This window comes from Hoplias malabaricus, chromosome 8, assembly GCF_029633855.1.
Source record: "Hoplias malabaricus isolate fHopMal1 chromosome 8, fHopMal1.hap1, whole genome shotgun sequence".
NCBI classification, from domain to species: Eukaryota; Metazoa; Chordata; class Actinopteri; order Characiformes; family Erythrinidae; genus Hoplias; species Hoplias malabaricus.
In genome coordinates this window covers 30,938,676-30,954,368 of record NC_089807.1, presented here as the reverse complement: position 1 = coordinate 30,954,368, position 15,693 = coordinate 30,938,676, and the positions used below count along the sequence as shown (strand labels likewise).

Here is a 15,693-nt window from a genome sequence, read left to right as displayed (position 1 = left end):
CTCATGTGGGGAAGCACGGCAGGTAGTGTCGCACTCACACAGCTCCAGGGACCTGGAGGTTGTGGGTTCGAGTCCCACTCCGGGTGACTGTCTGTGAAAAGTTTGGTATGTTCTCCCCGTGTCCACGTAGGTTTCCTCCAGGTGCTCTAGTTTTCTCCCACGGTCCAAAAACATACAGTGGTAGGTGGATTGGCGACTCGAAAGTGTCTGTAGGGTGAATGTGTGTGTGTGTTGCCCTGTGAAGGACTGGCGCCCCCTCCAGGGTGTATTCCTGCCTTGCACTCAATGATTCTGGGTAGGCTCCGGACCCACCGCGACCCTGAACTGGTTACAGATAATGAATGATGATCTCATGTGGAGACTCCACACATGCTGGCTGAGGTGAGAGAGGCAACAATAAGGATGGAGGTAGAGAAGGATTTCTATCAAAAAACAGGCAGGATGAAGCCACAGTGAAAATCTGATTAAACATCAGTGTAGCTGTTGAGTGTTTTCTTACATGTGAAATAGACCTGAAGTAAATGAATAATGTTTAAACAAAATGCATTGGGTGCATCTTCTCATAGCTTGATCACTCTCTTTGTCATCTTTATCAAGCCTGTTACTGTGTTTAAGTAGCATGGCTTTAGGAGTGTGAAAGTAGGATGTGTGAGTTTTCACCAGTTGCTCCAGTTTCCTCCCACAGTCCAAAAACAAAGGTGAATCAATTATTAAGATGTATCCATAGGTGTGAGTGAATCTGTGAGTGTGTGGTGCCCTGCCTTGTGTTCAGTGATTCCAGGTAGGCTCCAGATAAGCAAATAGACAATGATTGAATGCATAAATGAAAAGCCAAATTAAAGATAACTTGAATTAGTCAGACTGTCAGTATGTATATGTGGACCTTCAGTTTAAATAGTCAGAATTAGTCAGAATTTAATTTTAAAAACCTGCATTACAGAGATTCTGTATTTGATATTGTATTGAGATATATGTATCAGTATGTTCCAGTGAGGAAAGTGTTTTACACTGGAGGCTGAACTGTTTATAAGAAATGTGTGTATTAATTGTTTGTTCTCTCTCTCTCTGTTTCTCTCTCTCTCTCTCTCTCTCTCTCTCTGTTTCTCTCTCTCTCTCTCTCTCTCTCTCTCTCTGCAGGAAGTCTGCTGAGTGGAGGTTGAACTCGGCTCTGAGAGAAAGTTGATTGGGGCTCTGTCGGCTGCTGGGTTTAGAAGAAAATGGACAGCCAAGGACGGAAAGTGGTGGTGTGTGATAACGGAACCGGGGTAAGTCTGCAAATCTTTAAATCCCACACATTCCTGTTGGGCCTGAAGGTTTAAATTGAGCTGTAGAAGAAAGTAAAAGACAAGGGGAGACTGAGAGGAAGTGGACGCTCTGCTGAGAGACTGCTGTCAGAGCGGCTAGCGTCAAGCTAAAGACAAACACACAGGGGAAAGATGTGTGCTCTTAAACATTGAGTGTGCCTTAATATGTTTATTACGCCGCGAAATATAGATATTGCGGAGCTGTGTCATTTCTTCTTGTGTGTCCGTCGTTTGTACGTTTCTTATTTTCCACATTATTAGAAAAACCCGGTCTGAGCTAACGCTAACGCTCACTTCCTCCACCCTTTACTGAGATCGTGGAAATAATGACTATTCGCGTTACTAAACTGGGTACACAAACACAGCTTTTTAAAGTGCTGCAAGAACTCAGAGGGAAGAAATAAAGCTGATAATTTGTTTTCTGACTCTTTAACTAAGCTAATTTTAACAGTTAGCGCTAACTAAAGGTACCAGTGCGATGGCTAATGTGTCAGCTAGGGGAAAGAAACCCCATTATTTATATAGAGGATTGGACACGGATTTTGTGTTTTATAATAGTGATATTATACCACACATCCGCAGAATGTAATAATATCTCACAGCCAGTCCATTAAACTCGAAAGACATCGTTTAATTTTGCACATCGACACCGACATCTTTACTTCCTTAGCCGCCTCCTTCAGTAGCAGCTATCGCCCCGTTCTAAGCTCCTCAGACAGTCACTCCGTCCACTGGGTTAATTAAAAATCTTTCAGTGTTCACTCTTAGGCAAACTATTACAGTGTTTTTGTGAGATACCCTAATTGTCAGACGTTTTTATTTATTTATTTTATTTGGATAATTAATTAATTTTTTTTAAACATGTCTGTTATATATAGCCATGGTCCATATATATATATATATATATATATATATATATATATATATATAATAATCCTCTGGTCATTGAATAAATGACCCCACTTCACAAGTTAATGGGATTGGTTCCTTGGGTTTATGACATAAGACTCTGAGTCTTAGATGCATTGAAATTTCAGAGTGAAAATTCCCAGCCATGGTCTTGAATGATTATTTTGCAATAGCTTTATTTTTAAATAAGCAAAAACAGTACAGAGAACACACTTCCACACTTTTGAATGTTCATTAACTCTTGGTATATGTTTGGTATATTTTTATATTATATTAAAATATGTGACACTTACAAAATATGTAATTTAACTTGAAAAAAAAACACTTTTGCTAAGATTATTTTGCCTAAACATTTAGACAGACCATAAAAAAATGATGAACATGTAGAACCTATAGTCTGATACTTTATTGATAAATTCATTCACTGGAAGTCTGTACAGTTTTAAGTCTTACATTTTGTGAAACCTTGACATTTTTTTCATGTTACCCATTGTTGACACTTAATATTATAATTGAATGGAAAAAAGGTTTCCATGTCATTATCCAGAGGTTATTTCTGCTTCTTTTTTGTGCAGTTTCATGAAAGTGGGACTTAACGTATACAATAACAGATGATTTATAAACACAAACATTTATTTTTAGTATTTGTATATCAATGACCATTTTGAAAAGCTATGTTGTCATATAAAGTGAAACAGAATGATATTAGTATTAATTTCCTTATACTTTGCAGGCCTGCTTCTTAATTTGTTCTCCTTGTAAAACATGGTTTGCTATTCTTTAGAGGAAGTGCAGTGTTAGACTGAAGGCAGTTATCAGCTGGTGAATCAGGAGGAAGTGAGATCAGCCTTAAAAGCCACAGAGTGCTGTAGAATATATATGCCCCATCTCAAATGACCATGTAAGGCAGCCCATTTTATCACTGACAAATCCAGAAGAATATTAAGGCTCAATTATCACTGCTATCTTTGATGTTGCTCAGAGAAGTTCTAAATGAATGAGCAGAACTCAGATCCAACAATCCATGCCACATGGTTAGATTCAGAGGTGGGGGATAAACAGTATCTCAGTACTTCAATACAATACTATACATTATAGTATGTGATACTAACTGGTATTAAGATCTGGTATTTTGGAACAAATGGAAGCCCTAGTAATGCCACATTTTAAAAGCAGTGATTTTGTTCAGTCTTTCACACTGGACACGCCACTAATGCTCTTTAATAGTGTCTTGTTCCTTTCTAGTAAGATATACCTAGGCAGTGGTATTAATTCAGCTTACTGTATTACTCATTCCCAGATGTTTTTTAAGATTCAGCTTGAAAATTAAGGTACTGTCAAAGCCAGTATAGGTTCATAATAGTTATCTACCAACCCAGTCTGCTTATGTAAATGGGCATGCTGACCTCTTTTTCCTATTGTTTTTGTTCCTTTCCCATTCCTTCCCTGCCCTTGTCTTCATGTGTAGTTTGTGAAGTGTGGCTATGCAGGTTCCAACTTTCCAGAGCACATCTTCCCTGCCCTGGTGGGCAGACCCATCATCCGCTCCACAGCTAAAGTTGGCAACATTGAGATTAAGGTGAGTTCCAGATGTTCCACACAACACCCTAGGCATTACCCTCACTTTGCTATTGTGCAGTTTTCAGTCCATTTATCTTTGTTATGATAAAGCTTAAGGATAGAAAGTCTAAATGTTAAAGATAAATTATATTACAGCAGCATGTCATACAGTATTTATAACAACAGATGTTTATTTTTTTGTGCTGATTTTAAAAATCTCTTGTTTGAGTGCATACATGAGTGTGTGATTGATGTAGGTATTGTATTTGGATGATTCAGTTTGCCCATTAGCCAGGGCTTTGTACAAATGTTAATTTAGTCATCCCTTTCACTATCCCGTACTTTGATTTTCTTCTTGACTCTTTTCTGTATACTCTTTCTCTCCTGTGTTCCTCGCATGTTGAGGTAGAATAACAAAAAGATGGTAAGTGCAGACCAATGTGTGCATTTGCTCCAATCGCCTGTCAAGGAAAGTGTGATGTGCCTTGCACTTTATGCAAAAAGGGGACCCTCAGATCTTTGATGTTTTTTTTCTAATTCTTTTGCATTTTTTTATTATTGTTAACTTCATCTCACCATGTAGTTTAACTCACATATACCATGTTTGTTTGTATTCTTTTTTTTTTCTCAGTGAGTGAGTGTTTCTAACATTTTTTTTCCCCTTGCAGTTCACTCAACCAAAAATATCCCCCTTCTTACAACAGTATTTCTGTCTGCATATTAACAAAAGTAAATCTTCCATAAAATTATGGCTGCAGCTTTAAGGCTGCAAAGTTGCAAATGTCTTTTACAGAACATGGCAGTGCTTCAAAGTCACACTAAACCTCATAGCCTAAGTTCCTTTTTTCTGTTCTGAAATAGGTTTAGCAGAAGTTGAGCTCAAGATGGAAGGATCTTTGTAAATGTCTGCATTTTATAACTGAATATTCTTCTGGTTTTTTTTATCTCTACTGTTGAGTGGTGAAGGCTTGACTAGTGCTGAAATTTCTTTTCTGTATGAGTTACAAATATGTATTCAGAATGTTAGGCAATGGAGGTTTATTCAGTAGCTTTGTATCTCTGTTAACTAGATAAATATTCCGACCACTGTGTTATTACACAATTCCTCAGCTAAGACTTAAATACTGTAAGTACAATATATTTTTTCATTGTAGCTTTAGTTCTGGCAGCTCAGATTTGACCACGCAGTACCCAGGAAGCTAGTCAGACAAATGAATTTAAAAAAGGGAGCTATTGAAAACACATGGTGTCCCGGGACTGGTGCTCCACGGTGCCTAAACAAGTGCAGGCTATGTGGTCCTGTACTTTTTAGAATAGATTCATAAAAATCACATTAAAGCAGGATCAGGGAACCCCACAATTGGTGGGTCAAATTTCTGCCCTGTTTGGTCCTTGCTTTCCTTCTCCTGATTCAAGGCAAGCAAAGAACTTTGGTTAGAACATATTGTCCAAAGCCATTACTACCCATTGCAGTAGGCTCTGTCATTAGAAATGATCAAGGCATCTTGTAAAGTGACTAGATGAAGCTTAATATAACGTTCAAACTCCAGGGACTTACTTAGATATTTAGTGTAATATATAACTGTTAAGTGAATGTTTCTCAGAATGGAAGCACTACTGTTGCAGTGAAGCTTTAAATTTTATAAATATTTTGTGGCAGGTTTTTGACTTTTTCTTTTCAGTGAGTGAACAAGGCTTGTATGTAAATGAGAACATACACGAGATGGGGTTTAGACATGAGAACAAATACTGTTTAATGTTACAATATGGTGGTGGAGTCTGATAACATTTATTTCAAACCTGGACATGAGGGCATTCACAAGTTAGCATAACTAACATGCTTATGAGACAGGCAAGGGGTTACCAAGCTTGAAAGTATGCTAAAAATAATAGGCATTAGTTCATGGTTTCACTTGAAGTATAAAAGAAGAGTTAAAAATAAGAGTAGAGAATGATCAGAATAATCTGTGGGTGGTTTGTGAAAATGACTAACAAAGTTCAGTGCATGAGAAGTTTGTGTTCTCTGCATGCTGTAATTGCCAATGTTGGTAAATGGCTTTGAGGAGGTGTCTTTTCTGTCTGTGTCCATCCATCCCATCTCAGTGGCTGCGCGCACTTTGCTCGTGCTCGCTCTGAGCCACTTAGGAACCTCTGCTGGTTCATAAGTCACCAAGAATGTGAATGATGGAAGATATCAGCAGGTTTGTAATGCAGAATCCCCAGTGCAATGTGCATCTTTCCTGGAAATGCTGGATATGCTAATCCATAGTGACATCTGTCACATGAACATCCTGTAAGTGCAGGATGAATTCTGGTGTGTGATTTTTCTTCTTTTATTAATTTAATTTTTCTTTTAGATTCTCAACACTGAGGTGATTATCAATTGTTGCCTCTCATTTGTGACTTTTTAGGACCTAATGGTAGGGGATGAGGCAAGTGAACTGCGCTCAATGCTGGAGGTAAACTACCCCATGGAGAACGGCATTGTCCGGAACTGGGATGACATGAAGCACCTATGGGACTATACCTTTGGCCCAGAGAAACTCAACATAGACTCACGTAACTGCAAGATTCTCCTCACAGAACCCCCAATGAACCCCACCAAAAATCGTGAGAAGATCATTGAGGTGTGTACTTTTTGGAGTCTTGTGGGATTTGGTGATGTGATGACATGGTATTATAAGTATTAATTACACACAGTGAACATTTTGTGACTTTTATTTTCTTTGTTAATTACCAAATGAAGCTTTTGTATTTCAAACAGTTTACTGCACTTGTTTAAATACTCCCAGTTTTGTTAATATCAGTGTACACATAAATGTAGGTACAACACTTTTAAATACATTTATTACTGATAATATTGGTAATTTTGATTAAAGGAAAATTAAACATTTTGTTCAGGCTGGAAAAATATTATGCAGAATTTAGCCAAGCATTATTCATTGTAGATATTCACCAATTAATGAATAACAAAACCATGAAAGATGTTCTCTCTGTTTCCAACCAGATTAGAGAACTGGCAAATATACTGTAATGTTTTTTCACCATTTTACTTGCATCAATATTTAGCATTTTTTCAGAATGGGTTTTATATATAAATAAAGATCAGGGTATGTAATGTAGTAAATTCTTATTTGTTTATTAAGTGTGTGTGGTTGGGGGGGTTTGCGTCCTGTTTCTGAATTGTATGGGCATTTTATGGGAACATTTGCTGGCATTTGGTACTCGTCTGTTCACAGAACCCTAAAAATTCTTATGATTAAATATTAGATTTTATTCTATTTTATTAGACTTTTTATGATTCATAGATCTCACAAGTTGTCAATGTGCATCCCTATTATATATTCTGAAATAGAGAGATAATTGTGACACATATATTCACATATATTTGTGAGTGTTGAGCTCCTCCAGTATTTTTCATCTAATATTCATGAACAAAAGTATGAAATGTTAATCATGTCTAAGCAAGGGTAGGACAGTATATTATGTCATACAGTCATACCATTTCCATACATGGCTCCGGTAGCCTGTATGGTTATTGTCTGAGGGAGCTTGCTATGATGCTATGGGAGTGAACATAGCCAGTTGAAATTAGCCCAAGGGGCTCTTGTAACTGACTGAGTGAGGTATTGTGTTGTTCAGCCGGAATAGCAAGTAATTTGGTGAAATTTGCTAGCAAGATTTTGCTAGCATTTTTGTTTCTTTCTGCTCTTCCTGACAGTGTGTGATGTAATCAAACTCTTGAGGACAGAATGTTTGCTGTAGGCAGTTTTGATTTTTCGTTGTTCATGATGGAATATTTCTTTCAAACTGGAACAGAATAAAGGGACACTATTTTTACCTTATAATTACTGCTTTAGAAACACTGTGATGTTTCGCTAACCTGTAAAAGGAGGACTAGAGCCTCTGTTGTTGCTGTTCAGAGTTCAGCACTGCTGAAACTGCGCTATGTAACATTTGGAAGAGAGTCTGTCTGTCTGTGTCTCTCTCTCTCTCTCCCTCTTTGTCTCTTACTCTCTCACACAAAGAACTCAAAACATATTTGTCCCAAATCTTTTGGGATTGTTTAGAGACAATCAAATTGTTATATCACCCAAGCTAATTATAGTACTGTAAGTCAACGTAAAAGACGGGGGCGGTTCTGTTAGGATGTTCTTGTCTTGTGGGTGCACCCATCACTTCAGTTCACTAGATAGGCATGGAGCAGACATTTGTAGTGTTATCAGTTTTGTATGCCATCATCATTAGTATTGGCTACATATTTCCAATACTGAGGTGTACATAATTCCGAACAAGTTACATGTAACTCGGAGGAAGTTGTGTGTCAGTATTACATGTTGAATAAATTGGTTAAGAGTTCCTGTAAACCGTTGGTCCTGCTACTTGCTTAAGTGTGAATGAGTGTGAAAATGTATGAACTCTTCTAAATCCAAAATTTGAAGGATTTCTCAATACAGAAAGCAGGATACGTAAGAGCTGCTTAGAATCTATGATGAATTTCATATGCATTATTTATACATTATAAGTATTTATACATTATTTTTAAAGCATATTTATATGTTTTGTGTTTGTATATAATGTATTCATTAATTAACTTTTTTTTCTTCTAGGTTATGTTTGAGACATACCAGTTCTCAGGAGTTTATATTGCCATTCAGGCTGTCCTCACATTGTATGCCCAAGGTATTTTAATAACATTTCAACATTTTGCTCTTGATGATACTTTTTGTGTCAGTTAGACATGTAAACACTTACCTTTATGTAAGCACCAATGCTTCTGTATTCCTCTTGATGTCATTTATTTTGCCATTGTTTAACTCTGTGTGTTGTGATGTCCAGGTCTTTTGACAGGAGTAGTGGTGGACTCTGGTGATGGTGTCACTCATATTTGCCCTGTGTATGAGGGCTTCTCTCTTCCTCATCTCACTCGCAGGCTGGACATAGCTGGCAGAGATATCACTCGATATCTTATAAAGGTACAGGTGTTTTGATATATATTCTTATTTTGTTCAGGTAACAGTCCTAATATTCATAGTTGATACATCAGTGATTTATAAGCTATGCAGTAATTCAGTTTGTGGAGTACCATGCTTTGTTTTAAATTTTATTTATTTATATTTACTCTTCACTAGTTGCTACTTCTTCGAGGTTATGCTTTCAACCATTCAGCAGATTTTGAGACTGTGCGTATGATGAAGGAAAAGCTGTGCTACGTGGGCTACAACATTGAGCAGGAACAGAAGCTCGCACTTGAGACCACTGTACTTGTGGAGTCCTACACGGTCAGTCTGCATATCTTCTCACAAAAGATTGGTTCAAATTTAAGGTCCGTAAAATTTCTGTAGAAATTTTAAGGTCCGTAAAAAACCACAAATGCTATGAATAAGGGAAAGTATGATAAGGAAATAATGCATTATTAAATTATGGAGTATGGAGCCCTTTAATGTCAGGAAGAAAACACAAAAATTAATGTGGTTAACTTCAGTGATGCCAGCATAAATATATATAAAAATATAACCAATTTACAAAAAAATTTAATATTTGTTTCTACTGGAGCCAAAAAGGCTACCTTCAATGTCAGCTTTACAGTCATTAGATGTCTACATTGATATTGCAAACCTTCCCAAACCCCAAAGTGCAAAATTCTATACCTGGGGAAAAAAATCCAGTGACATATACACATTTTGTTTTGTCTGGTGCATGGCTTTTTGCTACTGCTTTCTGATTGGCTGCTATTCAACAGGACAAGTGGCACGTGCTCAGAGGTGTAGGGTGGGGATAAGTTACTTAGAAATGGGACAGTTGCAGGCCAACTATTTCTTTCTTTCCTGTGACTGTGTAAAGTATAGGGGTAGAATTTTCCACAGGAGGTCTTGCTTTTCTTTCCAGCGTGTTTCCATAAGAGGGGAATGAGTGGGGGAAAAAAAAGAAAAAAAAAAGTTATGGTGAAACAAGGAGGCAGTGTGGAGTTGAAGGTACCTACTAGCATGTAACATCATTTCCTGCGTGGCCACAGTCCTTCCACAGCTGGACTGCTGGGTGTTTCCACCTCTGGATACCCCTCAATGGGCTCTTTATGAGCCCACACACCCCTCCGCCATTTTCTCATTATGCATCACCACCAGACTCTGGGATACCACTCAGACCCACCACTCTACTCCAGCTGACCAGTCATCAAAGAGAATTTGATTATTCTAGCAGGTCTCTGGACAGCGTGGGGTCAAACATCATATAAAATGTATGTGTGGAACAGAAAATGGCAGATGTGGTATTAAGGCAATAGTTTGTCCAGAAATTTAATTAACATATTTTCCCTTGTATCTGAGATATAGTCACTGAGCCAAGACATGTTTAATGTATATAGTCTAAGAGAGGATTATTGATTATGGTCAACAGTAGAATTTAAATTCTAATTCAGGTCTTTTTATCCCTTTAGCTCCCCGATGGTAGAGTGATAAAGGTTGGAGGGGAGAGGTTTGAGGCACCAGAGGCTCTGTTCCAGCCCCACTTAATTAACGTGGAAGGGGTTGGAGTGGCTGAGCTGCTTTTCAACACCATTCAGGCAGCAGACATAGACACCAGGTGATGGCAGATTTCACTTCGATTGTAACTCTCTTAACTGTCCAAAATGTGATACATCTTACTTTATTATGCTGTTGTGAAATACTACTATATTTGTAATGTTGTGACATTCTATTTTTGTTGGTTTGTCTTTGGTCCACAGCAGAAGAATTGCTATATAAGTGAAAATATTACGTTAAAATTTTTAGAGTTATCATGGAGTTACTACCAAAAACCATTTGCTCCATTGAAGAAGGGGGTAAAATGGTATTTTGCTAATTTGAAATTAATATGGAAGACATGGAAAAGTGCCCCCCCCACACTTTGCCTTACAGTTTAAGGGCCTAATACAGGCCATTTCTTTCATTACATGCCTATGTTCTTTTTAAATATATGGAAAATGTGTCCTTGTATTAGGATTTTTTATCAACATTTTTTTTCTCATTTGTTTCTTTTTCCCTCTCAGGGCTGAGTTTTATAAACACATTGTTCTCTCAGGAGGATCCACCATGTACCCTGGCCTGCCCTCTCGACTGGAGAGGGAACTCAAGCAACTGTATCTAGAACGTGTGCTTAAAGGCGATGTTGACAAGCTCTCAGTAAGTATGCTCAGTCCATAAGCATGTGTTGTAGCAGCTCCAACTTTACTGAGAAGTCTTGCTACAAGATTTTGGAGTGTGTCTTTGTGAATTTTTGCCCATTTATCAAATACATGTTGAACAAGGGGACCTGGCTTGCAATTTCCATTCTAATTCATCCCAAAGATTGTTTGATAGGGTTGAAGTCAAGGCTCTATGTGGGCCATTTAAGTTCTTACACACAAGACTCATCCAACCATGCTTTTATGGACCTTGCTTTGTGCACTGGAGCACGGTTGTGGTGGAACAGAAAACAACTTTATGTTCCCATAAACTTTGAAGCATACATTTGTCTTGCTATGCTAATGCCCTCACAGTTCATAGTGGAATATCTAGGAGGCAAAAAAAAAACTCCAAACTTTTCTGTTGCAACAGTGGAATCCTACGGTAAAACAGCCTAATACAGTGAGCTCTTTAGAATGACCCATTTTTTCATGTTTGGTTTTATACATCTGTGGCAACGATTGCCTAAAATCAGTGATCATGTTTTTTTTTTTTTTTTTTTTTATTACTGTTATGTTACAGATTTCCTTTATAGCAAATGCAAACAGCTTGGCACAGAAAGCTTCAATATGAATAATAAATTAACACATTTGAAAACAAATTGTCCTAAAGTTATGATCAGTAGATAATGAGAGTGGGCTTTGACTATTTATTTTAATTTTGAGGAACATTCTTATGCTATATAATGGTTCTGATGGGTGTTTTATGTCATCCCTTGACTTTTGTCCAGTTGTACCAGACTGGGCATTTCCTTTCATATTAAAGTGGTAAATCTGTCGAAATACCTTATATTGACCAGCAGGTGGAACTGAATGTCCTAGTGCTGCCTGACCCTGGCAGACTGTGTAAAATCCAGGGGTATAGCACAGACCCAGGTTATATTGCCTGACCATAGTCTGTCTTTAAAATCTGTCCAATGGGTGGATAAAGCATATTGGGGTGGTGTGATTTGTATGTTTGTCAATCACCTTAGCAATGTGTGTCTGTCTGTCCAAGTGCAATGGTCATGGAAAATTAAAAACTTTTTGAATTCTCTGTGGCTTCTTTGAGCTCCTTTTTAAGCCATCTCATTCCAATCCGTTTATAGTTTCAGTGACTGGACTCAAAGCCACACAGAATGAAATGTATGTATACAGATGTATCAATTTATTACCTAGCTGAGACATTGTCTTGTAGATGTAAGTATTCTAAACAGAAAGACAAAATCTAGACTGCCAGGGCATTTTATGCAAGTTCAAAATTATTTTAGACAAACTGTGGATCCTCCTCTCAATTTATTCTGTTTTTATGCAATTTGCATTTATTTGTGCACTGCATTTTCCTCACATCATGTCTATTTATCACCCTGCAGAAATTCAAGATCCGTATAGAGGATCCTCCACGGCGCAAGCACATGGTGTTCCTGGGTGGGGCTGTGCTGGCCGACATCATGAAAGACAAGGACAACTTCTGGCTCACCCGGGAGGAGTATCAGGAGAAGGGTGTGCGCGTGCTTGAGAAGCTTGGCGTCACAGTCAGATAAACTTCGATACAGTCTCCTAAGCCCTCCGTATCCTCTCCTCTGTCCCATATACAGGATATCCACAGCATCTGTCCATGTGTGTGTTGTTCTACCTCCCACCTCCTGCGTTCTGCTTCTCGTGCCACTAAATCATGAGATCACTTTAGGAAGGAGATGAGGGAAGGAGGGGGTGTATTGTATGAGGGATACTGGGGAGGGAAGTTTGGGAGTTCAGCATCCAATTTCTTGGGACTTCAGTTATTAATCCTGATACACCATTGGCAGAAAATGCTCACTAGAATGTCACCAGCTGTCTTTTCAACTTACATCAGTCATTGTTGTTTATGTTGCACAAAAGTATGTCCTCTGAGGTACTGCTCTGAAGATAGAACGTAACCTGTATCTAAAGAAACTTCTACAATATAACACCAAAGCTAATGATAAAACCATACAAAGCAAGGACCAACACAATCTCTTGCCTACATTAATTTAACTGATGTAAGTTGTAAAAGATCCTCATGACCTCTTTTAGCACTGTCAGCCTAACAAGGAATGATCCATATCCTCTTTGTGGTCTGCGTTAAAGCAGATACAAATTCAGACTAAATGAAAGACACAATTTTAATGACTCTTATTGGATTTCTCTACTGTGTACCAGTAATTGGTCTCTGAACAAGGGGATGCAGCTCTATTCCTCTATTTCTCTCACACACTCTGTCCACTCTCCTTATCCATGTGTCAAGTGCTTGTTCTTAATAAGTTCTTGTGCTCAGGGTTTTGGTGTGTTGGGCTAAAATGGTTTCTGTCTTTTTCTACCTTTCAGCTTAACATGATATTCCGATTGCTCTTTTTTCTGTACTTCAGCATTGAGTCAACAATCCCTTTAAAATGGGCATTGGTCAGTTCTTTCCAGCCCCCCGCTACTCCAGAAGGTGATCAGTTGTTATTGTTATTAGAGAAAGAGACGGGAGAGTTATTTTGCTTTTCTTCTTTTGAATGTTCACTTTTTCCAGTTATTATTTTTCCATTTGCAGTGCATTATTGACATTACATTAATTGTGTCTGGCATAGAATACACAAATGTGTAGTGATGTAAAGTAGATGGTTTGGTGTTCTGAAAATGACTCCCTTTTTTTATTCAGATTAAATGATGATTATATGGGACTCAGTTTGTAACTGAGGTTTAAGGTGTAAATAAAAGGGTTGCTGATGACCATATTGAACAAAAAAAGATGGGTGACAGACAAAAACATACCATGGGAACCCCCCCCCCCCCACACACACACACACACACACGCTTTTTTGTTGTTGTTTTTTTTTTTTTTTTGGTCCCTTTTGGAGTTTTGGAGCCTCATATATAATTAGGGGCACCTCATACTCTTTGTATGTTTCCATAAATGCTCATCCAGTGCCAAGGGCAGTTGATCTGACTGGATCTCCTAAGTTCTTTTTTATTATTATTATTATTATAATAGCATAACTGCCTAACGCTGATTTAAATAAAGAAACTTGATTTATAAACTGACTGGCTCTTATTTATATTGATTTTTAAATTAATGTGTGTGTGTATATATATATATATATATATATATTTAAATATATGCTTCAACTTGACCTAGTAGATAGTTTTGTATGCTTATTAAGGTTATATTATTTTGTTTATATTTGTAAAAATTAATGAAATGGAAATATCTGCTTCAGGTTTCTTGGGAAAGTATCTAATATGTATTTATAAATTATTAAAAAAACAAGACCACGTTTGACCAGTTGGTGGCATCCAAATAACATTCTCACCCAGAAACCAAACTGACTTCCATTCACAACTATATATTTACTCCAGTGCATTAAATAAAAAAAAACTCAACTCCATTTACCCTGTATTCAGCAATAGTTTGTTGTAGCTGTGTTTATTGGTCAAGAACACAAGAAAAATAGCAGTCTGCTTATGTATCTACTAACAATGATCTTGTGATTAATCATTAAGGGAAATCTCTTATTTAAAGTGATCAGTGAGGAATTTGGACAGATGCGAAAATGTCTTTTCTGGCCTGATCAAAGCTACCCTTATCCTCAGCTTTTTCTCACTGTCAGGAGAGAGACAGATAAAGAACTTGTGTTGTCCACCTTTGCTCCTGATTACACGTCTTGCAGGAAATGGCCCACTAAAGTACCACTTCATAAACCGTTTCGCTGTTGTGTAATAGATGTGATTACTACAGTGGTGTTACCAACACACCCATAATTCATCAAAACGTTATTTTATAGTGTGACAGTAAACTACATTATTTTCATAAATAATTAAAAATATACAATAGTTACTTTCTTTTAAAGAGGATTTCCAAATATGTGTTTCTATATGTTTAATGTTGAGATACAAAATTGTGGTGATATAAACCAGGAAGAGTCCGTGCACCTAGACCTGTCTTCTGATCTATTATATGGGATTAAGGAAATGTGAAATATAACAAATATGAAAAAATATATTTTCTTTAATATGACATTTGGGATCTATTGTGTCCCACACGTAAAATAAAAGCAAAAGTTACTTAATCATAAGCAAATTATATTTAACAAAAACAAGTGTGCATAACTGATATATTAATAAAGTAAATAAAATGAAATGCTTTATTGAAACAAGTAAAATGATTACTTTCATGTTTTTAAATGCTAAAAAATAAGAGCCAAATGTCACCTCAGTATGGGAATCACACACAAAATGGTAATAACCATGTAATAGAGATGCTAAATTGAAATACAGCCATGTGCAAACGTTTAAAATGTAAAGGTTTACCCCTGGTAAACTTTCTTCTACAGTAAACAAAGCGTATTTTTCATTAAATATATGTTTGTCATAATTTGTAGCATAATTTAATTTACAATGTAAAGCATACCGTTTTTATGTCCCTCTCTGGTCATTACTTAATTACTTCGAACTGTGTGCAGTACTGTTAATATGCAATTTGTCCTAACCCCTATGTTCACATATACCTCTTCATCTCACCAGCATCTTGATATACCTGTCAAATAAGTTTATTGGATTGGTTTCTTAGATTTGTGATGTCAGAAACTGTGGCTGTCTGAAACCACCCATTAGAGTCTGTGTTTGGAAACACTGCTGTTTCAGTGGGGAAATGCTCTTGTAACATAAACACCACAGAAAAATTTAACATTTGATTTTGACTGGAAAGTGTTTTAAAAATGTTTTTTTCCTGTATGT

At 37.1% G+C, this 15,693-nt stretch overlaps 1 protein-coding gene across 1 annotated transcript; it reads left to right on the top strand.

The window, feature by feature from the left end:
* The first annotated feature begins 1,127 nt into the window (after positions 1-1,127).
* On the top strand, positions 1,128-13,980 carry actr2b (actin related protein 2b). Its single transcript, XM_066678640.1, has 9 exons — positions 1,128-1,265; positions 3,682-3,792; positions 6,185-6,400; positions 8,384-8,456; positions 8,613-8,749; positions 8,906-9,055; positions 10,210-10,355; positions 10,801-10,933; positions 12,327-13,980. Exons 1-9 carry the CDS (start codon positions 1,218-1,220, stop codon positions 12,495-12,497), a joined length of 1,185 nt encoding a protein of 394 aa, XP_066534737.1. The 5' UTR covers positions 1,128-1,217; the 3' UTR covers positions 12,498-13,980.
* The last annotated feature ends 1,713 nt before the right edge of the window (positions 13,981-15,693 follow it).